Here is a 24,489-nt window from a genome sequence, read left to right as displayed (position 1 = left end):
TTTTTGACAAAACATTGGGTAGTTTTTTAAAGGAAACAATACATAATTTGAAAATGATGGCCAAAAATGTAATAAAAACGGCATGCATTTTATGCGTTTAAATAATTTAATTTGCCTAAGCCAATTTAAACACATTAAGTTCAGAAGCATTTGTGGCTGACATACTATATTAAATTCAAATTCACACTCCAAAATAAATAAATAAAAATCTATTGACTCCAAAAAGAAATCTTTAAAAAGGTGACTATGCAACAATTATTTTCTTGTCTTCACTTATAAATTTGATCATTCTTAGAAAAAAAAAATACACTAGACATAATTTTTAAAACTTTCATTGATATATTTTTTTTCATTTCTTGTTCAAAGCATATTTGTAGTTTAAAATTGCTTACTGGAAAACATTTGCATCAAATTAAGAATAAGATAAATGTTCTAGTGAACGATAAAAAGCATTTAAATGTTGCTTTAAAAAGAAAAGGCTGAAATGCATGCAAATAAATAATATAAGTTTGCACAAAAATACATGCTCCAGTAAATCTAAACGAATACACATTGGCACATCACTTACTACATATACAATAATATATAGAATTATATAATCAGAGTGGACAATGTCAGAAAGTCATAATCACTGAAATGTCTTTTTTTTTTTTTTTTTTGGAATCACATGATGAGACATGGATTGATCATGCCAATTCTCCCCTTGTCATGAGATGGTCTTTCAGAGAGCGAAATATGTGCAATTGCTCATCAGTCTTAAGTAACAGAACCTGCTGCAGTAACTTTTGGGGATTGGGAGCTCTGAAAAGTGGAAACAAAGAGGAATGTGTGAAATTGCTCGTCAATGTTAAATACACCACAATAAAATTTAAAAATAACACCGAGGCTGCCAAACAAAACAAAACGTAAAGCAAATGAAAATATAAATCTTAAACCACACAAATTTGGAGAGAACTGCATTTTACAAAAAAGGAATGTGTGAAATTGCTTATCGATGTTAAATACACCACAATAAAATTTACAAATAAAACCAAGGCTGCCAAACAAAATAAAACATAAAGCAAATGAAAATATTTATCTAAAACCACAAAAATTTGAAGAGAACTGCATTTTACAAAAAAGGAATGTGTGAAATCGCTCATCACACAATTGCTCAATCACATCAATGCTTATCAGTATCACTGTGTACATATTTACATCACAATAAAATTTAAAAGTAAAACCAAGGCTGCCAAACAAAATAAAATGTAAAGCAAATGAAAATATTAATCTTAAACCACACAAATTTAAAGAGAACTGCATTTTACAAAAAAGGAATGTGTGAAATTGTTCATCAATGTTAAGTACACCCCAATCAAATTTAAAAATAAAACCAAGGCCAAACAAAATTAAAACATAAAGCAAATGAAAATATTAATCTTAAACCACACAAATTTGAAGAGAACTGCATTTTACAAAAAAGGAATGTGTGAAATTATTCATCAATGTTCAGTACACCACAAAAATTTTTTAAAATAAAACCAAGGCTGCCAAACAAAATAAAACGTAAAGCAAATGAAAATATTAATCTTAAACCACACAAATTTAAAGAGAACTGCATTTTACAAAAAAGGAATGTGTGAAATTGCTCATCAATGTTAAGTACACCACAATCAAATTTAAAAATAAAACCAAGGCCAAACAAAATTAAAACATAAAGCAAATGAAAATACTACAATCCTAAACCACACAAATTTGAAGAGAACTGCATTTTACAAAAAAGGAATGTGTGAAATTATTCATCAATGTTCAGTACACCACAGAAATTTTTTAAAATAAAACCAAGGCAGCCAAACAAAATAAAACGTAAAGCAAATGAAAATATTAATCTTAAACCACACAAATTTTAAGAGAACTGCATTTTACAAAAAAGGAATGTGTGAATATTGTTTATCAATGTTAAATACAACACAATAAAATTAAAAAGTAAAACCAAAGCTGCCAAACCAAAAAAAAAACATAAAGCAAATGAAAATATTAATCTTAAACCACACAAATTTGAAGAGAACTGCATTTTACAAAAAAAGGGATGTGTGAAATTATTCATCAATGTTCAGTACACCACAAAATTTTTTTAAATAAAACCAAGGCTGCCAAACAAAATAAAACGTAAAGCAAATGAAAATATTAATCTTAAACCACACAAATTTAAAGAGAACTGCATTTTACAAAAAAGGAATGTGAAATTGCTCATCAATGTTAAGTACACCACAATAAAATTTAAAAATAAAACCAAGGCCAAACAAAATTAAAACATAAAGCAAATGAAAATACTACAATCTTAAACCACACAAACTTGAAGAGAACTGCATTTTACATTGCAATATTTTCTTTTATTTTTCTGCGCAAAGGTATTTTTTAAAATTTCTAACATAAAACTTACCGTATAAAACTGGATATGTAAACATTGACAAAAGTTGCCATTAAAAACTGACAATCAAATCTATCCATTATTCCACCATGTCCAGGAATGATATCTCCAAAGTCCTAAAATAAAAATAATAATTTGAAGAGTTTAAGGAAAAGCAAACACCTTCACTCCATTGGAACATAAAGTAGTCCAGAAATCCCCAAGATGCAAAAATTTTTCGTTTCGAACACCACTCTAACATTTGTTACTAAATGTTTTAACAGTGAATGATTAAAAATTAAATCAACAACTGATTACACTAGCCTGAGTATTTAAACTCTCGGTTAGCTGCCTAAAACAAAAAATGTGATTTTATATAATGTTGAGGCACTGAATCTGAGTTTTAATCCCCTTACTTTTAACATGTCAGGCAGGGGTTCACAAACGGTGGGTCGTGAGATGTGGAAGAAAAGTTTAAAGAAAATTAATTTATTTTCTTTGTTTCTTTTTCGTACTGCGTGCAATGATAGAACTTGAAGGAGAGCAAAGTAAACAACTGTCAAAAAACTACTGCAAGATAATAAATCAGTAAGGTTTTTTAAGGTATTTTAGGTTAGTTATAAAATAATTCAAAAGACAAAAATTCATCACTATTTTACTAGTTCCTTGTGTTTCTATGGATAAAACTTAATCATTTGTGTAGTTTTCAGTTATTGTTTTAGACAGAGTTAAAACTTTCGGGGTCGCCAAAATACTTAGTCTAAAAAGGGGGCCGCAATGTCAAAAAATTTGAGAACCCCTGATGTAAGGTTTTCTAGAGAAATCACTTTACATGTATTGTGTTTGTGTAATTACGCCAATTTTACTACAAATATTTTTGTAATAGTTTTTTACTTTAAAGAAAAAAACAATATTTAATGTACACAATTTGTTGAATTTAACGTGTATGGTTGCTAACACAAGGTTGTTCAAGGAAAATAAAACAATTTTAGGTGGGGGAGGAAAAAGTTGATTTGATGTAAAAGAAAAAAAATATTTCAGATATTTTGTTTTGATGACACAGTTAATATATGTTTATTTCTATAATTATTTCATAATGCTGTAACACGTGAAGACTATTTTTGTGAAAGTTTCACTAATTGTTATGAAGCCATTGACAGCGACCCTCAGCAGATACCTAAAGGGGGGGAGGGGGAGGTTCATTGCTGTGCCCTTCATGAATAATCATTGGATCATCTGAAATCAAAAAAAGAAAATTATTTTATCAGTTAATAGGTCTGATGTAACAATGTCTTTTTTAAAAAAATTTAACGTAGTTTTCAAAAAACATAATTTTTCATTTTTTTTAATGAAAAACCAGTATTTTGACCTCTAAGCAAGTGATGTAGAAAATTGAAAAATCAATTAAAGAAAAAAATTGGAGGGTGTTATCTGCAGAAACATATTAACTATAAAATCATTTTGGTTTGATTTCAGATGATCCAGTCTCCAGTGATGAATTATGAGGAACACCCCCAATGACTCTTTTATTTTTATGTCCACAAAGAGTCAGCCTGTCAATGTCTCATTTTGCAGTAATTATAGAAATAAATATATATCAACTGTGTCCTCAAAATAAAATACAAAAACATACTTTTTTTGCATTGAATTAACCTCACTCTTTAAAAAATATAAATGGAACAACACAGGAACTTTCTGGCTTCGAATATGATTTCAGCATTTTAAAAATACTACTAAATTATTCAAACGTCAGAGGCAGCAGTTTCCTTGCTGACCAAAGGCGGATCTAGAAATGTGTCAAGGAGGGGGCGGATTTTTTTAAACTAACCTCTTACTACTTATCTGATTGAGGGGGAGGGGATGCTGCCACAGCATTTTTATCTAAAATAACTAAAATATAGAAATTTAGCTAAGGAAGTCTATGAATCTATTTTCCTCTTTCGTAGGAAAAGGTATTCTAAATTTGCGTTTTAGAACTTCAATTTCCTAATAACTCCGTAGGAATGCTTTGAAGCCCCTTGCCCCTAATATCATTGTAGGTAGTCTGAAATTGGCTTTTTGAAATTTCTGTTCCCAAAAGTTTCCGTGAGGGAGATTCAAACCGCATTCCTTTCCTAATCGTTCTCAAAAATCGCCTACACTTGTGTTTTAGGACTTCAATTAGGAAAATTTGCTAGTGCAAGGTCCTTCAAGGGAGGGGTGATCGCTCCCATTGCCCCTCCCTTGTATCCATCCTTGTTGCTGACTAGCACTATTTAATATTTTTTCTTAGTTCTTTTTTTTAATTAATAAATTAAAGAGTTAAATATATTAATGACTCAAAAATTTTAGTGGTTTAGTTTTATATACTCTGATTTGTTTATGTTTTATCCGTTACTCCTTTTGAACCCTATTTGACACTATACTTTTAATGCATATTGTTTTAAAACTCTTAATGTTTGAAATACCTATGCTACGATTTTCTCTTATTATGAGCAAATTTTTTCTTTCAGAATAAAATAAGATCACTTAGAGAAAATTTTCTAGCATGAAAAATTACAGTTTGTGGTACAAAACATTAATCAAAATTTTATGTTTTACTTTTTTTCTCTCCATAACAAACTAAAACTAACGTTTTTTCGAATCAAAAAAATATATTTTGAAAAAAAAAAAAAAAAATCATAACCTGCTTACCAAAATCCTTTTTTTTTTTTCTTTCAAAAGAGCAAAATTCAAAATCAATTATCACAGAAATCACTTTTTGCTTATACAAAACATTTGTGTATAAATACAAAAATTAAGAAAAAGAATTTACTCACCTTTATTTTAAAAGCGCGTTTAAATCCACTAGCAAAAAATCCACCAAATGGACCAATAATAGAACTGAACATCGACAGTGACAAAGAATGAAGCACAAAAGGATACATGCTAACTTTATTTGGAAAGCCAAACTGAAATTTAAATTTGAAGAATGCATCTTGAAATAATAAGTAAAGAAAACAACATACATGTATACATACGATAGACAAAATTTTCTTTACAATAGACATTTTTATATGATTACAAACTAGTACATCATGTTTAAAATGTTAAACCACATTTCCACTTAAGGATAACCAAATACAGTCAATTTGGGATAACTCGAATCTAAAGGGACTGACGAAACAGTTTGACTTTATCGAAAGTTTGATTTACCGCTCGTTTCGGTTTTTGACATTTTAATTTGAAAAACCATTGAGTATTTTAATTAATATGTACATACAACAGACAAAATTACAGAACTTTTTAAGCACAATATGCACAGTTAATTTTAAAATATTGAGCTTAAAAAAATTAAAAGCATGGTTTTGATACTACTGGTACCACTTAAATAGAGCTGATTCTGCTTCAGGAAAGGTGCACATCTTAATTTGTTTCAAATTCGGATTCATGGATTCTACCGCTTTAGAAGTTTCATTTTTTCTTTTAATATCATTGACAGAGTATTAGCTTAGACATCTTTAATAGTAAAAAACACACCATGTCTCACAGAAACTTCTCAGCAAATGATCGAACTAAAGAATGAAGGGGAAAGCATTTTAACTTAGGTCAGCCTTTGAATAAAGGTACAATCAGTTGACTTGAAAACTCGACAGCAACGTGGCAAAGTGTAAAACGTACAGTACAAGAAAAGAAAACAAGCTAACTCATTTCCGCATGTGTAACTCCTTTATCGCGCATTGACTCAACAGGAGCTCTCTTGCTTTAGAGGTCTATTGTGCAGGAAGTGTAAGTGAAGGTGAATTAATTTTTATCTCATAGTTACTTGTTTCTTTCTCTTTTTTTTTTCATTCTTTCGAAATAAAATTCGAATCATCTTTGAAAAAACTTCAAGTTAAAGGAAGTTAACTTTGAGATATTGAGAATAATTGGCATGGAATTAAAGACAAAGGGATATGGACTAGATAAAAACTTTGAGTTATAGTAATATTTGAGTTATCAGACTTTGAGTTATCGCGAATATAAAACGCGCTGTATATTAAAAACAAAACAATTATACTTTGAAACACTGATTAAAAAAATTTCTTATTAAATTATTCTTAAATTTGATATTGTAATGTTACTTTTAAGTGTATAATTAGTTAACACTTTCTAAAATAATTTTGGAGTGTAATCAAAAATTATTTGAAAATATTTTCAATTTTGTCCAGACCAAATATTTTAATAATAAATGAATTATAAACATATGAAACAATAAATTGAACAAAAAACAACACTAAAATTTTAAGATTGTAATCAGAGAATGCATCCACAAAGTTTTAAATAAATAAAAATTTATTGAGAGGAAAATAACCTACCAGAGAGGCAAACGTATGAAGTGGACCAGGCAAATTATAATCGGTAAGTTGGAAAAGTGGTGAAGGTACACAGTCCATTGTTACTTTCTCTAATGTCTCTGAATATGCAATGGGGCACACAAAATAATTAACCTGACACATGAAATGGGATATCTGCAAAGAAAATGACACTCACAATTAAAAATTCATGCCACAAAATGCTGGTAAATAATTAAAAATGAAGCTAAGAAGCCAAACTCACAATCATTCCAAACACAACAGTTGAAATCCATCCTCCTATAAAACCTTCCCAAGTCTTCTTCGGAGATAGTTTTATTAATGGTGTTTTGCCAAAAAAGAATCCAAACATATATGCCATAACATCATTGCAAATAATCATGGAAACAGGAACAATAAACCTAAATAAAATTTAAAATACATAATTAAAGATTTAATTGCTAGAAATAGAACATAACAGAACAATTATAAAATTAAGCACTTCAAATTAACGATAAATAAAAAGCATATAATAAACCCATTAATTTTAATGCTAACTTGCCATTAGTTAAACAACCACTCTAAATATCCTCTCCCTTAGAATGACTGATTTTTTTCTATTTACTTTTGTCACTTCACAGTAAAATTAATTGATATCATTACAAAAGCGGTACACATAGTTCATTATTAATTCATTGCTAAGTAGACTAATCTCCTGAGGGCTGCATAGAAATGTCACTTTCTTTCCATGTTTTTGACCCCTCCCATCCTTTATGGCACAAAATGTCACACTTTGTCATACTCTTAACCTCCCACAGTGCTTCGATTAATACAAGCTAGCTGGACAAAAGTCAAGTTCAGAATTCATCATTTCATCACACAAAATTAAAGTGTTCCTAAATTCACGTGATTTAATTGTTCAAGATGGATATTATTTACACCTATGTGCTTTTTTCCCCTAATTTAATTGCTCAATCTGATAGTTGAACTATATTTTTAAAAAATTAAGATAAAAGAAGGAGTTTTTGCTCGTTTAAAACCTTTCAAGTGATGAATGATTTTACCCTTTTATACAAGGGCTAAATTTTCTGCATATAATAGCTGCACTTTTCTCATTATTAATAAGGTGTATTATAGTCACCTCTAGTACAACATTTTTTTTTCTCTAGAGTACTTTCTTTCAAGTAGGGATTTCTTTGAAGAATGATTGAAGCGCCCAATGCTCTAGGTGAAAAAAAAAATGTTGTACTTGTGTGTGCTGACTGTGATACATCTTATTAATTATGGAAAAGCTGCAGCTACTATATACAGAAAATTTAGCACGGGTACAAATGGGTACAAGTCATTACCATCACTTGAAAGTCTTGAAACAGGCAAAAAATCCTTCATCCATCTTTTAAAAATATTTTAACATTGCTTAACTATCAGATAGATTTATTAAATTAGGGAAAAAAAAGCACTTACTAGTATAAACAACATCTCTCTTGAACAATAAAATCATATGAAATTAGGAACACTTTAATTTTGTGTGATTAAATGATGTCTGAAACTCAACTGAATTATTCTATTACAAACGGATACATACCTTTGAACCTTATTACTCACTTGACGGAAGAGAGTTAGACATAAACAAATAACTAAGTATCATGTTTTGGTTTACTGTTTACATTATCTCAATACCAAAGTTTAGAATTTTGAACATGACTTTTGTCCACCTAGCTTGTGCTAGTTGAAACACTGTGCCTCCCCTTGTCACATCAAGCTGAATTACATAAAAGTATACAAGCAGATTAGATACAAAGCACTATATCAGATATGAATTCTTTTTGGCACAGTGATATGTAGGAGCATTGTTCACATTCAAAATGGAGAGAATTACTAGCTCTACCCTTCTAAGTATGGGTTTTTACTTCATGTGTCAATTTCATCAAAAGGTAATTTTTACTAATACATAATAATACATACCATATTAAACCTTCAAATAAGTTCTGCATGATAAAATATGACTGAGTAACTACAATCAGAAGAGTTACATGAGTCCAAGCAAACTGAAATGGAAAAAAAAGTAAGAGTAGGAAAATGAACAATTTAAAGAACACAATAACTGTTTGAGTAACAGAAAACTATTAAACAACACATAGTTGAAAAAAATCTGAACAGCAAGATACACCTCGAGATGAGACAAGCAGTATGATAGCGCTTGCTCTATTCCACTGGTGCCCAACATACGGCCCGCTAACAGTGGCGTGCCGCCCATGTACCAGAGGGACTAGGCTGGTCCCTTAAATATTTGCCCCTTCAAAAAAATTACCTTGCAAAATAATTTATTAAGAAAAAACGTGAGCAGAAAAACAAATTTATTAGAAAGCGCTACTTCCTTTACTGCCCCTCCCTCCCTTTCTCCCCTGTGTGCGACGTCTTAAATGGACTTGTCCGAGGGACTAGCTCTTAAGAACCTGTTCCCCAGATCTCATATAGCTTTGTTAGATCCTTGGCGTTCGCTCGAAAGCTTATTTGATTATTTCATGCATTTTTTAAACCAACGGATAAATTTTTGTTTCCGTACCTAGTGTACAGGTTTCTATGTGAGCTTCAGGAAACAATAAATTCACTAGTCAAAGTTATTTTCCTGCGTCCATTGTGTTTTTCTTTTGTAATGGAAGGGGACTCGGTCGGAAAAACAAGTCCCCAACTGGACGTAGTTGAGGAGCATGCCCAACAGCACAGACTGGGAGCTCGGAAGAGAATTGCTGCCTGCTGGACGTTCTCGCAAACCGTTCGTTCGGAGCTTTGACTTGACCAAGAGAAAGCTCAAATAATTTCACAGAGCAGGCCTACTCCTGACCTAGCAATATGTGCGAAGCTAAAAAATTACAATCGGCATTTTAAGAAAGATTACTTTGAGACTGTTAAATGGCTGACTGCTTGTAAGTCAAGAAAAAAATTATTTTGCTGGCCCTGCAAAATAATTTTTGCAGGGCTAATAGAAAATTAGTCCTGCCCCCTGAAAATACCTCTGAAAATTGCTTTTGCTAATAGAAAAGGAAAAAGGCGCGTGGAATGCCAATGGATTTTCAGATATGAGCAATTTTTACAAGGCAACGATTCGTCACGAGAAAACCCAAGGACATTACCAAGCCATTACTCAGTTGAAAACTTTTGGTAAAACTCGAATAGATTTTCATCTTAGTGAGCAATGTTGCTCATCAACTTTGAAGCATAACACTGAAGTTGATAATAATAGGGAAGATAATATATCTATAAACCTTTTTACTTTTGTGTATCGTAATTTACCGTAACCAACTAGTCCCCTAAAAAATATTTATCTGCACGCCACTGCCCGCTAAGCTGATTCGTGCAGCCCATTGTTTTGTTTAATGCCACACACTGAAGAGCATGGTTAATAAAAATATTACAAATTTGGAGTCAAATGTTCAGAAATTGGTTTCGGAAAAACAGATGCATTTAATCAGAGCCACTGAACGCCAAAGCGGGCAGACCCCTAGTCAGTTCAATCCCCAGGACTCAATAAAACTTTAAAAATTTATACTACTCCGATTCAGAGTCGGGGGCCAAAGCAAGGGCCGGGATCCTAGTTTCCGACTAGGCTGATATGGTCTCCCATTGGCCCTGCATTAAAAAAAAAGGCATAGTAATGATAGCAATAAATATTGCTTTTTAACTTTATTTAATTTGCCCATTTCATTTAAAATTTAAAGAAAATCTTAAATTTCATATTGTTTTGGTCCTTGAGAATCATTTTAATGTGAGTCGGGGCCCTCAGGTAGAACTAGGTTGAACACCAAGGTTCTAATCTATGTTTGCTGATGCAAAGCAACACGACTCTACTCCTGCATTTGCTTTTCACTTTAACACACTGGTTGCAATTAGCAATTCGGCAAGGTGACCATATGTATTATTACAAAAGGGCTCATCAAAACTAGTAATCGTAATAAGTAGAAGGTTACTGCCCTGAAGCCAGGGTTTAGGCAGAACTACATGCAATGTACAACAACCCGGTTATGACATCCAGAGACTGCCGTTTCATCCTTGTTATAGACTAGTCTGATAACTAAATAAATAACAAGCAAAAAGTAGTCTGATAGCTTATGGACTAGTCTGATAACTAAATGAATAACAAGCAAAAAGTAGTCTGATAGCAAGAAACTGGTGGCTAAAAAAATCTAGCATACCAGCAAGAGTCTGTATGCTAGATTGTGCCCATTGCTGCAAACTCTCCCTGATATGCTAGATTTATTTTAGCTACCAGTATGTTGGCACTTTCAGCTTCAATGAGATGACATCTGCCTCCAGTTCAGTTACTGACTATTCCAGGCTGGCGAGTTAATAACAAGAATGAATCTGCGTCTCTGGATGTCATAACTAGGCTTTTGTCATATTGCATGTACTAATAACTGTTTTTCAAAATTAATTGACAAAGTAATACAGAATGAAAATGCAATAGTAGCAGATACTTATTGAATAAGTTTTATATTCAATTGATAAATTTTGTATCCAAAAAGTTTTAATGAATCGGAAAAGAATAATTAGAATTGCGATTAAAAATTATTCTTGATAAAGTATGTGAGTGGAATACACTGCCTTCCCAGTTATCTGTGAGTGGATAATCTGTGCAGCCAAAAATTTAAATTTAAAGTTAAGTAAAGCTAAAAATTACGCCAATTTTTCTTACATATATCATTGCTAGTACTTATTCATTACTTTTTTTATTAGTGGAATATCATAATTAACCCAAAAGTATTTTATATACTACTGTGCACTTCACTCATAGCTTCCAAGTACACTTTTCTGTGTGCTTGGCTATTTATGGATTATTCGTGGTTTTCGATTATCCGTGTACACCTTTGCATTAATTAGCATGGATAATCCGGAGTAGAGTGCAATAAAAATGAAAGAAAAAACGTATCTCTGAAAGTATTTGCCAATATTTGGTCTAGTACAAAGGTGTCACTACAAAACTTAGGGTAATCCATAGTGTGCAGTTCCAAAAATAAGAGAAAAAGATATCTTCTAATTTGCATGCAATGTAAAATGAGAGTTTATGCTATCTGTTCTGATAATTAAAAACTGCAAGTGTTACTTTCAAGTAACTAGTGTTGGTTTTTTCTTCAAATTTTTCAACAGCAACTTAATTTTTTATGAAATACTATTAATTTAAAATAGGTAACTATGAAACAAAATGTATTACTTAGAATACCTATGTAGAAAAAGTATCGATGCAAGGTACATTTGTCTGAAAAACAAAGAGTATTATTTAAATTCTGAGTGAGACATCAGTTGTTCCTTCAAAGGTTTTTACTTCCTTTTACAGAAAAGGAAGTATTGTATTTGCAAAAAAAATTTCACTCAAAAATCGACCTTAATCTCCACTTTGCTCACCCACGAATGAATGTTGAGTTTTTTCTCAACTCCACCACACGTGGATAAGCGCCTAAGAACATATAGACAAGCGAAATTTTGACGATTCCCGAGTTAATTACAATGAGTTTTCTCGTGACGTCTGTATGTGCGTATGTATGTCGCATAACTCAAGAACGGCATGCTCTAGAAAGTTGAAATAGACGTACGTAGACTCCTAGTGGGGTCTAGTTGTGCACCTCTCCTTTTGGTTGCATTCCGGTGTTTCTGAAGGGGTCTTTTGCCCCTTTTTGGGGGGGAAATCATTGTTAATTTCGATGTAAACTCAAGTGGTGTTATAATTTGGAGGACACTTGGCGATATATCGCAGTCTTTTGGTAGCAAAGTTTTGTCACCAACTTGGTGGTGACAACAATTTTTTTTAAAATCTGGTTTCAATTTGGCCACTGTTGGTGATATTTATAGAGTAAACTATTGAATCACATTAAAATTGCCAATAATGGGAAAATGACATTAAATTGGAATAAAAGGAAGTCATGTGATGCACACATCAGCTCATTTTGACATTTAAGGAGTGCAAAAGTGGAGTGAGAATAAAATGGTTAATAAATATTTAAAAATGAATAAACAAATCAAACTTACAAGTGAAAATTGCTTCATGTAATATTTCTTCACCAAACTTAAGACAAACCAAACAAATCCAATAATGTAGAGACTGAAGGACACAAATCGATGATAGGTCACCAAAGGCCTTAAAAAGTCCTAAAAATAAAAGTTTTTTTTAGCATAATCTTCTTTAACACTTTTAACTTGAGACTTATGTCTTTCATAATGATGGCAATCTGATACATTATGGTACAAAAGAATATACAGTCGAACCTCGTTAAAACGAACCCAAAGGGATCTTTAAATTTAATTCTTCTTAACCGTAGTTCGTCTTATTCAAAAAACAAGAAGTAGTGTCATGCGTAAACACAATAGAACGGGGAATGCAGATGTAGTTCACCTTAGCATAAATTAATTTTAAGTGTGTTGGAGTCCGGAGAGGAAGGCTTTTAAATTTAAGGAGTTGGGGTTCCGTTATTTTCTCTCCAAGTTCTGTCAGTTCTTTGGAGTCAGAGTTGCAGTCGAGGAGTTGAACGAAATTTTGGGGATTGAAGGCTTTTAAATTTCAGGAGAAGGTCTTCCAATACGCAACTCTGCCGGGACATAATTCTGTCAGTGCTATAGAGTCTGAGTCGGAGTCAGACTGATTTTCAGAGAGATTAAAGAGTTGGAGGCTCTAAAATTGCAGAGATCAGAGTCGCAGCCGGAGTCTGTCCTCTTCCCTCTGACACCGCAGTCCTGCTATCAGCCTGAACCTGAACTTGCAGTCTTTAACTCCTGGTACTATTCCAAACTTTTAACCTTAAGAGCTACAGAGCAAAAGAGTATACTCCTGCTACTAGATATGTGTAGCATTCATCACATTTAAGTTGAACATGACTTAAACATGAGACAATCTCAAAACATAAGAAAAATCAATCACTTTTTCTTGAAATAGGTGTGTTTAGTATATTTGTTTTGTCAAGGGTTCTAGTTAGGTAAAATCAATGTTTCAATACTTACTGCACGATTAAGAAGTACACCAAAATAATCCACAATTCCTTCCCCATACAAAAAGTAATTGGAAGTTATCAAGAAGTACCAAGACAAAGATCGAAACCATGGTAATCCATGTATGCGGTACACAGCATATCCAATTGAAATGATTTCTTGAAAACACTTGACTTGCACCACCAGAGTCTAAGAAAAAAAGCAAATTTTTTTATTAAAAACAAGAAAAATTAACATTCTATACATATAATGTACACCTATATGTGCTGCACAACATGAACAGGAACTTAAATTTAGGGTACAAGAAAAGTAAGATTATTTATAATTCATCAAAATCTTAAGACTGCATGTCAATTGCATTTTGGCCACCAAGTATAAACAAAAAAAGTAGACCAAAATGTATTTTTTAACTCACTGTTTCAAAAAGCATTAAAACGTTCAAAATCAATTTTATAGTTAGATTTATGAAAACTAAACTGATATACATTGAAGCAGCACTATTTAAAAGTTTCTAGATCAGGGATTCCCAAAATTTCTCAGTTTTGTGTAGAGTAAGAATTTTTTCATGGCATCCCAGTTTATCTTTATTAAATATGCATAATGTATTGATACCAGGGGCGCACTTAGGATTGTTTCATGGGAGGGGCTAAAAATTTTGCAAGAAATTACAATCAGTGAAATGAAAGAACCAATAAAGTTTCAAACGGACCTCCCCCGAAAAAAAAGTTACAAGTCTACAATACATTTACAAGTCGTAAAAAAAACACAATTTTTAGGAGTTCTTATTGACCTCAGAGAATAGACGGAGGTGAGCATTTCGGGAGAACTGTCCCGAAAATGATTCTCAAGCCTTGAAAATGAAATTTTAGGGATGTTAATGGAAGACGGGGAGGGAAGGGGGGGGGGGGTAGGCCTTCCTCTAGAGAAATTTCTAAATTGTTTTCAAAATTGTAGTCAATTTTTCATTAACTCCGATTACCTAAAAGGATTGGGATCTCCCTTGAAAATTTCTGAAGTTGAGGTTTGAACATACAATTTTAGGCTATCTTTAGCAATGCGAGATGAATGAAGAGGTTCAGAACTCTCCCTGGAAATGTTTTGGAAATGAGTTAGGAAAAATGCAATTGTAGGCTGCCGTTATTGATATAAATAAAGAGAGAGTTCAGATTACCTTTGAAAAATATTCCAAATCAAAGTCTTTAGAAACGAGCGGTTTTCAACCCTTTTTCGTGATGTTAGGAACTTGACAGTTCTGATCAGGTAATAAATCCCCAAAACTCATTTTAGGCAATTTTTGGGCCAGTTAGAGGAGAAGGAGAAGCTAAGTGGCTCTATACTTTGAAAATTTTTCGATTTGAAAAAAATTGAAAAAAAATTAAAGTTATCTTTGATGAAATTAGGATGAGGGTTGGAGTTGAGTGCTTTTTCCAGGTAAATTTCTAAAATTCAAGGCCAAAAACCCCCCTGCAATTTTAGGCTTTTTTTGGTCAAGGGGGTTCGCCTTCATGCTTCTGGGAGGGGCTTAAGCCCCTTAGCTCCTCCTGTGGATGCGCCACTGATTGATACTGCAGGCACTTGGCAGCACTCCTTACCTCTGTATGAGTATGCCGCAAAGTTGTTCAGGCAGAATTCAATAGACATTGTGATTAACACTAAAAAATGTGATTTATACATTTCTGAGAAACCACAAATTTCATTTACACAGTTCTTCTTCTATTAGTCAAGAACTGAAATTCTAGGAATCAAAAAAAATAAAATTATAACAAGCCTCTATAACTAAGAGACTTTCCCATAAATTTTAACATGTTTTCTAAAGCAAAAAAGATTGAAAGTTTGTGGCATAGAATGATAAAGTTAAGATTAAGAAAAATGATATTCATCAATAATTTTTTGAAAAAATCCAATTTTAAATTATTTACAAGCATTTCAACACAGGGCTTAACAAACATATATGAAAATACTTAGAGTGTTTTCGAAACACTTACCGTTGCAACCAAAGCCAACGGTCCTAGCCAAATCAAGAAAAAGAATCCAAAAATCATGAGCCATGTAAAGATGCCACGAACAATCCAATTTCGCCATCTGTCAAAAAACAGAAAAGAACATTTTCAATAAATTTATAAGAATTTTTATAATATTTTTCAAGGAGTTATTTGAACAATACATAAGTTGAAACAGAACAAATGCTAAATATTATTAGAGTAAATCAATCATCAGGATCCAACAAAATTAGGGCATCAGGTCTCCAGGAAGAAGTTATACCAGTGAAAAACATATTTCATGTACAGAAGAAAAGGATGCATCAGCTATAACAAAATGTTTTCCCTTTTAAAAGTGAAAATATTGATCAAAATATTAATTACACTTTGATATTGGTTAAGAAAATTAAAAAATTGGGTTGGTTTTTTTTTTCTGAATGAGTATGTATTTTTTACAAACATAAAAATTAAAATACAATACTTTTTGATAAAGTTCAGTCTTTACAATGCATTATTATGAATATGCAGTTGTAATGCAAGGTATATAATGCAGGTACACTATTCAATTATGCCTTTTCCACAATGCACTATTTAGCCATTTAAATAGAAAATTATTGCAGTAATTCATTAATTATTTTGCAGTAAGTCACTGCCCTAAGCCAGGGCTAAGGCAGAAACGCATAAAATACACCACCAGCTCCGTTATTCCATCCGAGGACTGCAGTTTCGTGCTTTTTAGCACTCATCAGTTCGGAATAGGAAGTAACTGAGGTGGAAAACCTCTTAAAGGATCCAAGAGAACCAAACAAATGTTGAACCCACCATTGCTGTGGTCATTGTCTGGTGTGCTAAATCTACATTAGCTAACAGTTTGTTAGGCTCTCTTGGCTCCTTTAAGAGGTTTTCCTCCTCCAGCTCAGTTACTTTCTATTCCAGCTGATGAGCAGGGCCCGACTAAGATACCAGGGGGCCCTAGGCCATATGCTTTTTCGGGGCCCCTGTGTAGTCAACCCTTCCATTTTCAGTTAATGGCAAAAACAGTTTTAGCTATAGTTTTTTTAAAAATTAGCCATTTAGGGGCCCCTAAAAAGTGGGGGCCCAAGGCCACGGCCTAGTTGGCCTATTCAGTAATCAGGCCCTGCTGATGAGTGCTAAAAAGCACAAAACTGCAGTCCTCAAATGGAATAACTGAGCTGGTGGTGTATTTTATGTAATTCATTAATTAGTTTACATTTGCTTAATTTACTATTACATTTCAGGATCGAAATTAATGCATCAAGAATTTAAAAGTAGCATGTATCAACTCTTCCTTACTTCCTTTTGAATTGTTCAGTTTAATAAAAATATCTCTGTGATCAAATAAAAAGTTGCAAATTACTTCGTTGGCAGACTAGACAAGGCAGAGTCTAAAATGTGAGTGGTCTTATCTGAAGCTTGAGGTAGTTCTTTAACAAGAGATTCAACATTAGCTTCATCTGGAATGTGTTCTTCTTCCGAGTCTCCAGCATCAGTAGGCTTAGGAGTTTCAAGACTTGTAGTCTGAAGCGAAAAAAGACAAATGGTTATTCCAAAGGTTCATAAAACACAACATGCGTTCAATGTTAAAGTTGTATATATATGACAGTCAAAGCTTTAGTATTCGTTAATTAAAATAATGGTAGAGACGTACCGAGTACTTGGTAACTACTCGGTACTCGGCCAAATTTTGATCAGATACTCGGCCAATACCAAGTAGTTGCAAAAAATTGAATACTGTCCAAGACAGATATTAAAATTTATAAAAAAGCGCAAGCATATTTAATATTCTGCAATCATTTACAAATCAATTTTAAATTTTGAGAATAATGAAGTTTTTAATGCTTTAATGGAATAAATCTTTATTTTAATGTCCCCAAAGTTAATAAAACTTATTTATTAAAAATTGTGTAAGAAAGGTAAGTATAGAAAATATGGAATTTTTACATTGAAAATAGATTTTTGCTACAAACAAAAATTAGTTATAAGAAATATGAAAATTCCTTTGCTTAAAAAAAGGGAAAATAAAACAACGTTAAAAGCACAGTGCAGGAACACTGCAGATACGTGTTTTAGCGTTACAGAGAATTCCTTTTTCAATGCACAAAATGTGAGCTTGTAGATTTAAAGGCATCTGACAAAAGTCGGATTTTTTTGTCGAATGTCTTAACATTCTTTAGCTCACATTTTATGCACTGATAAAGACGTTTCTTGTAATGTAGAAACACGTGTGTGCAGTGTTCCTGCACATTTGCTTTTAAAAATTATTTATGTTTGGCAGACTAGAACTAAAATACATTGGTATAGTTTGTCTTAATTCCAACTTGATTAATCATACCTTTTATTTATTTATTTTTAATTTAAAAAAGAATTTTTTTGTAAAATTTTTGACATAAACAAAATTTTTTAAATAATGAGAAATTAAATTTCAGCAGGAGTTTAGTTTTAAAAACTTTTATGTAGACAAAGAGGTCTATACTACTATTCTAATAAGTTCAAAATTGATCACGTATGAGTACTCGGTAACTCGGTACTCGGCCGAGTAGTGAAAGGCCGAGTACTCGGTACTCGGCCAAAGTGATACTCGGTACGTCTCTAAATAATAGTATTATTATTAGAAAGGACATTATTAATATTATAATGATGTTTTCTTTTTTTGAGTGAGGAAATTTTTTAATGTGAACAAGCAAAAATCTCTGAAGACCGGCCAAATTTTTCTACAGACCGCTGCCGGTCCCCCCGGTTGAGAATCGCTGCCCTACATGACACAGCCATTAAATTCTCCTTCTCTAGGTCTCTGATTCCTCATGACAATTACATATTTTTTTACGTGTCTCTAAACTCAAAAATTCATGATTTGTAATATTTTAATGATTTTTTCTCAAAGATTTTTACTTTTTTTTTTTTTTTGAGCAACCAAAATTGCTTATTATTTTCATTTGACTGTCCTTGATGTGTGGTTGATTTTTCAGAATGGATCAGGGCCCTCTGCAGCAAGGCCGTTCACTGGTCCATGCAGGAGCTACTCCTCTGGTCCTAGGCCTCCGCCAACAGCACTGTCCACTGGAATCCCCTTCTCCTGGGCGGTGGCATCCATGTCTTACATACACAGACTCCGGCATACACGCATCTACACACATACAAACACGTAACTGCCCAGAAGGAAGGGCAGGCTTAGGAGGACAGGGGCCATTTCTAGAAACAATAGCCCCCAATAAATAGGGCCCTGTCGCAACTCGTGATTGTAAAAAACGTAATTCAAATTCAAAGTGTCAGAATTCAAATTGGATATACGAGGTGCGGCTAGAAAAAAACCGAACTAGCACAGGTGAAACAATAAAACGAATGCAATAAGTCTGAAAGTCGCCTGGCCTGTCATGTGACTCTTGCTCCGCCTACTGCTCGAGTTTCATCTGCCTCCTGCACTCAGTCTGCCCGTGGCGTCTGTTCTAAGTAGTTGACGTTTTGTCTGTGAGTCGGAAAAATGTTGAGTGTACAGAAAGAACAGCGTGTTAACATCAAATTTCTTTTCAAACTTGGAAAATCTGCAAGTGAAACGTTTGTAATGTTGCAACAACAAGTTTACGGCGATGATTGTTTATCGCGAACACAAGTGTTTGAGTGGTTTAAACGATTTAAAGATGGCCGCGAAGACACAAGTGATGACGCTCGCACTGGCAGACCATTGTCAGCAAAAACTGATGCAAACATTGAAAAAAATCGGTAAACTTGTTCGAGAAGATCGCCGTTTAACAATCAGAGCAATGTCTGAGTTGACAGGAATTGACAAGGAAAGTGTTAGGCAGATTCTTCATGAAAGTTTCAACATGAACAAAGTGTGTGCAAAAATGGTTCCAAAGTGTCTCACAATTGAACAGAAGGAACGCCGAAGAATGATTTGTTCTGACATCCTAGAAAACATTGAAAGAGATCCCACCTTTTTACAAAATGTTATTACTTGTGATGAATCGTGGTTTTTTACTTACGATCCCGAAACCAAACGCCAGTCGATGCATTGGAAATCTCCTGATTCTCCACGACAAAAAAAAGCACGAATGTCAAAATCGAAATTCAAGGCAATGATGATTGTTTTTTTTTTTTTTTTTTGATGTCAAAGGGATTGTACACATTGATTGGGTACCAGAGGGACGAACAGTGAATCAGCATTACTACATTAGCGTCCTGACTACCCTACTTGAGCGAGTACGGAGAAAACGGAACGATTTGTGGAAAAAAAAGACATGGATCCTGCACCAAGACAATGCCCCAGCTCACAATGCGTTTCAGTGAAGACGTTTTTAGCCAATCACAACATTCCCATCTTAGAAAATCCACCCTACTCACCTGATTTGGCCCCCTGTGATTTTTTTCTTTTCCCTAAAGTCAAGTCAGCTTTGAAAGGAACTAGATTTGAGAGTGTTGAAGCAGTAAAAGAAAAAGCGACGGAAGTACTGTATGGACTTACCGAAAATGATCTGCAGCATTGCTATGAACAGTGGAAAATTCGTATGGAGCGGTGTATAGACCGAGGAGGAGAGTACATTGAAGGAGATAACATCAAATTGTAAATAATGGAAAATAAAAATTTTTTATAGCATCAGTTCGGTTTTTTCTAGCCACACCTCGTATATACAGTAGCTTCCAAAAGCGTTCGTACAGCTTGAAATTTTGTAGTAAAACCAAAATTACGCGAAACTGAATTTGAATATGAATTCTAATTTTTTCCCTCCCACATCAGTCCTATGCCATTCTAAATAAAACCTAGCAGTTTTTGCAAAACATTGTCCGATTTTATTTTTGAAATTTTTTTCAAAAACCGAAGAGACAGAGAAATAATACGCCACGAAAGTCATTGTATACTGAAATATATTGGAATTAATTCCTGATTAAAATTATCACATGTCGCTTTTTTATCATTTCTGCATTGTTTTGACACTATTAAGTCATTTGGTAGGATTATTTTGCTTATTTACTCCCTAATATTCTGCTTATTATTTTTAAATGGCTGGTATTCGTAAATAACAATATACACCATTTGAAATTTGATTTTTTTCCCTCACAGAGTAGTGGTAAATTGGTTTGAAATGTCTCTAAATTAGTTAATTTGTACTATTCTATAGAGAAAAGCTTGATAAAATGCATTTAAGAAAAGAATCGGATCTAGAACAAGGTAAGAAAGGTCAATCGGCAAAGTTAACAAAGCATGATCGGAGATTTACAGTTAAAAAGGTTATTAAAAATACATTTGAGTGCTGTAAAAGTTTCTGCAGAATTTAATGAAAAATTTTACGGCTAATTTTCACCTAAAATTGTTTGCTAAGTTCTCTGATGAGCTGGATTAAATGAGACCTTTTCCCGCAGAAATTTTCTTGTCTGCGCGAAAAACAGAAAGCCTGCGCTTTCGACACGAAATCAATGACAAATAAACTCAAAATGTTTTGAAATAACCTCTTACACATGAAAATAAATTCAACATTTTTGGTTAAATTTTTGAATAATTGTAAATAGAAGAAAAAAAAGAGGAAATCAATCTTAAGAACTTAGTTGGATCAGTGGATCAGGATGGTGAATCCTGATCAACTGATCAGTTGATCAGGTGCCGATATGCACCCTCACACAAGAACATCCTAACCAGTTGATCAGGTGCCGATATGCACCTTCACACAAGAGAACATCCTTTCATTAAATTTCTTGATTAAGAACAAAACACATTTTATCAGAAAAACAACATCTGAACTTTTCTACAGCATCTATGTTTGTCTGAGAAACAACAACGAAACAAAATATAAAATAAAATTAATAGAATTATTCAATACATTTTATTTCATATTTTGTTTCAGCTACATTTTTTAATTTATCGTTTGCAAAATTTAGCTTAAGTTTCATCCTAATGTTACATTTTTACAATGCATTAGAAACAAAATAATTTCCTTTTTTTAGAACTCTGATAAGAAAAAAACAATATATTTAAAAGTTTAAAATTAGTGTTATACGGGGAAACCAAACTTAGAAGTTGGAGGAGAGTTTTTCAAATAAGTTTCAGGAAAAAAAAGTAAAAACTTATTAGAGTTACTATCATATTTTTTCAGTGTATTAAAACAAAAAAGAAATTTCATTTTTTAAAATTCATGTTATATCAAAACCGTGAAACATTAAATTCAAGTTTTGTAACTGTGTAATATCGAAACTTTGTCATAAAAGTGGCAAATTTCGTACCGTTTAATATTGAAACCATGTTGCACAAATGACATGTTATGCAAGGGATGTCTGTATTTATTTTAAATTGTTTTATCTATTTATTAATTAATTAATTAATTTATTTATTTATTTATTTTTTTGCTTACAAAATATCACATATTTATTTCTGCAAAACTATTTATTTGTTTGCTTATTTTTTCAATTTTATTTGAAAAATGAGATTGAAAAATCAAATCAAATTCAATTCAATTTCAGCAAATTCAAACTCATTTGGAAAATGAAACTATCTTTGTTGAAGAACTGTACAAAATCAGTGTTTTATCTAAAGTCTTCAATTTCTTACAAAAGAATACAGTGTTTTCCTTCAAAATTTGAAAACCTGACACTAAAAAGTATATCAATAATAATCTTTAAGTTTGAAAGTGCCTAACTTTACATTTAACATATTTCATAAGTGTCAAAAATATGAATTTAATAAGTGTTCATGAAATGTGTTAATGTGGGTACTCGCTCTATTCTTCAGAATGATTAAAATACATCAAATATTTAACAGAAGGGAAGTTATGAAATGTACACATCAAATTTCTTTTCCTGCATTTACCTAACAGGTGCAACATCTTTCACATTTCCCACGTTAATGCCCTACAAGCAGCAACACATCATTTAAATAACCTATTGTAACAAAAATCAGTGGAATATACAAATGAAATCAAATTTATTGATTATAACAGATTTCACCAGAAATGTGTTTTGTACAACCCTCCCAGTCACAAAAGTCTGGTTATGAACCTGATGACAGACAGGGGTGGATACAGATAAATCTTTTGGTGGGGGCACAGGAAATTGAATACCCCCCCCCCTTCAATGTTTCATAACAAAGTTTTGACGACTTTATTTTTAAATGTGCATGTTTTATTTATTTATTTATTTATTTATTTCTTTATTTAGGATTCCTTAAGGTCAATGAATCTACTTCTTAGTACATGAATATTATGCACTAATATACTTTGAATGTGGACGGAATACGTCTTTAACGTTTCAAGCCATTTAAATACTAAACCCGATATAATGTCACCAAGATGCTAGACAATGAGCGGCTTTACCTAGGAACATTGTCATAATGATTATAACACGAGGGCAAGGTTATTAAATAAACCCATACCTCTCTTGAGTTTTTTTTAATTAATTTAATCATAACTTCATAACATATATAAGTTTCACTGAAGAATTTAGAAACTATTTCTGTGTGAATTTCAAAACAATTGCTGATTTGTTCTTAAAGCCATGATACAATTGAGATAACATATTGATACTACATGCCGTTTCTATTAAAAATCATAGTTTTTCTAAGAAACTACCACATGATTTCTTTCATTTTGCATCTTTTATTAGCTGAAAAAGAAATCTATTATTTCGCAAATAGGTTCCTAGATCAAAATGACTCTTTTAGGTGCCACTACACATTTAAAAAAAATGTTAAAGATTCCGTCAAAGAAGAATTAATGGACGAATTGTGATAATGCGGTCTCTTGAATTTGAAGCCAATGAGTTAAATGTATTCTGAAACTCTGGGCCTCTGACTCCAGTAATACTTCTTTAGCAAACAAAAATGCTTTTATTCAAAATATGCTATGTGTGTGTGTTTTGTGTTCTTTTTAATTAGCTAGGTAAAAAAAGTGCAAAGGAAAGCTCAGTTAAAAAGTAATAAATAAAATAGTGAAATTAATTAATCTTTTTTTTGGGGGGGGGGGCACGTGCCCCCCCTAAAATCCGTTACTGATGACAGACACAATTAAATGGTTAATTTTCTTTCATCAAACACATAGAAAGGTATAGTGAGTACATTTCATTTCACACCAGTTATGCTCAGCAAATCCTACATATCATATGATTCTATTCTAATAGATTAGAAAGTTTTTTAAAAACTAACATTACATCAGTGAGCTTCTGAAAATGTGTTTTTCTATCATTATTTTTCACTCTTTTTTCTCTTATGTGTGTCATGTTTATAAAAAAGATCTTCAAAAATTGCCTCAAGAAAACATTTACTTATTAAACTGTTGATGAAATATAAAACTTTTCATGATGAAGAGTTCTTAGAATAAAACCTTAACAGTTTCTTATTTTTCTTTCTCTATCTTGTTGCTTTCTATCTTTAATTGAACACTATTTTGAAAGAACATAGAAAAATGACTACGAGGAAAAAATTACACTTTAATGAGAAAATTTCCATGTATATATATATATATATATATATATGAACACATAACAATAAGAATGAACTTTACAGCCTTTGCATCATAAGCACTTAATACACAACTATTACGTAGATAGAATTCAAATTCAACAATGGTCTTTTTAACAATATTAGAGTGACGAAGCAAACATGAGATTCATACGAAATAGCTTACGCATGAATAGCGAAAAAATGCTGATTGTAAATAAAAAATATTACTCAGAGAAAACGATAGGTCCTAAGTTCAGATTTTGTTTACATTGTTGAAAATCATCAATCTTACCTCTTCTTTTTCGTCAGATGGGGAATCGACGTTTCTTTTCCGAATTTCTGCCATGTTGAAAAAGATGGAATATTAATGAGATGCTTAAGGAAATTTTAGTGATTTCGTATCGCCGACATAAT

At 32.4% G+C, this 24,489-nt stretch overlaps 1 protein-coding gene across 1 annotated transcript; it reads right to left on the bottom strand.

The window, feature by feature from the left end:
• Positions 1 to 487: 487 nt before the first annotated feature.
• Positions 488 to 24,489, bottom strand: LOC129225962 (phosphatidate cytidylyltransferase, photoreceptor-specific-like). Its single transcript, XM_054860531.1, has 11 exons — positions 24,368 to 24,489; positions 17,014 to 17,174; positions 15,642 to 15,738; positions 13,669 to 13,845; positions 12,703 to 12,822; positions 8,647 to 8,729; positions 6,947 to 7,103; positions 6,706 to 6,858; positions 5,188 to 5,319; positions 2,423 to 2,526; positions 488 to 801 (listed from the first exon to the last, which is right to left on the bottom strand). Exons 1-11 carry the CDS (start codon positions 24,419 to 24,421, stop codon positions 687 to 689), a joined length of 1,353 nt encoding a protein of 450 aa, XP_054716506.1. The 5' UTR covers positions 24,422 to 24,489; the 3' UTR covers positions 488 to 686.

This window comes from Uloborus diversus, chromosome 1 (assembly GCF_026930045.1).
Source record: "Uloborus diversus isolate 005 chromosome 1, Udiv.v.3.1, whole genome shotgun sequence".
Lineage (NCBI taxonomy): Eukaryota > Metazoa > Arthropoda > Arachnida > Araneae > Uloboridae > Uloborus > Uloborus diversus.
The sequence above is the reverse complement of the archived record's forward strand: the minus strand, read 5'-3'. Positions and strand labels throughout refer to the sequence as shown.

What these genes read in the sequence shown, in the direction of transcription:
- LOC129225962 (XM_054860531.1), bottom strand. Translation starts at nt 24,421, where the DNA reads ATGGCAGAAATTCGGAAAAGAAACGTCGATTCCCCATCTGACGAAAAA. An exon ending in TTCATACGTTTGCCTCTCTG is followed by an intron (nt 5,320 to 6,705) that starts GTAGGTTATTTT and finishes TTTAAATTTCAG; the next exon opens with TTTGGCTTTCCAAATAAAGT. An exon ending in AACGCGCTTTTAAAATAAAG is followed by an intron (nt 2,527 to 5,187) that starts GTGAGTAAATTC and finishes TTTTTATTTTAG; the next exon opens with GACTTTGGAGATATCATTCC.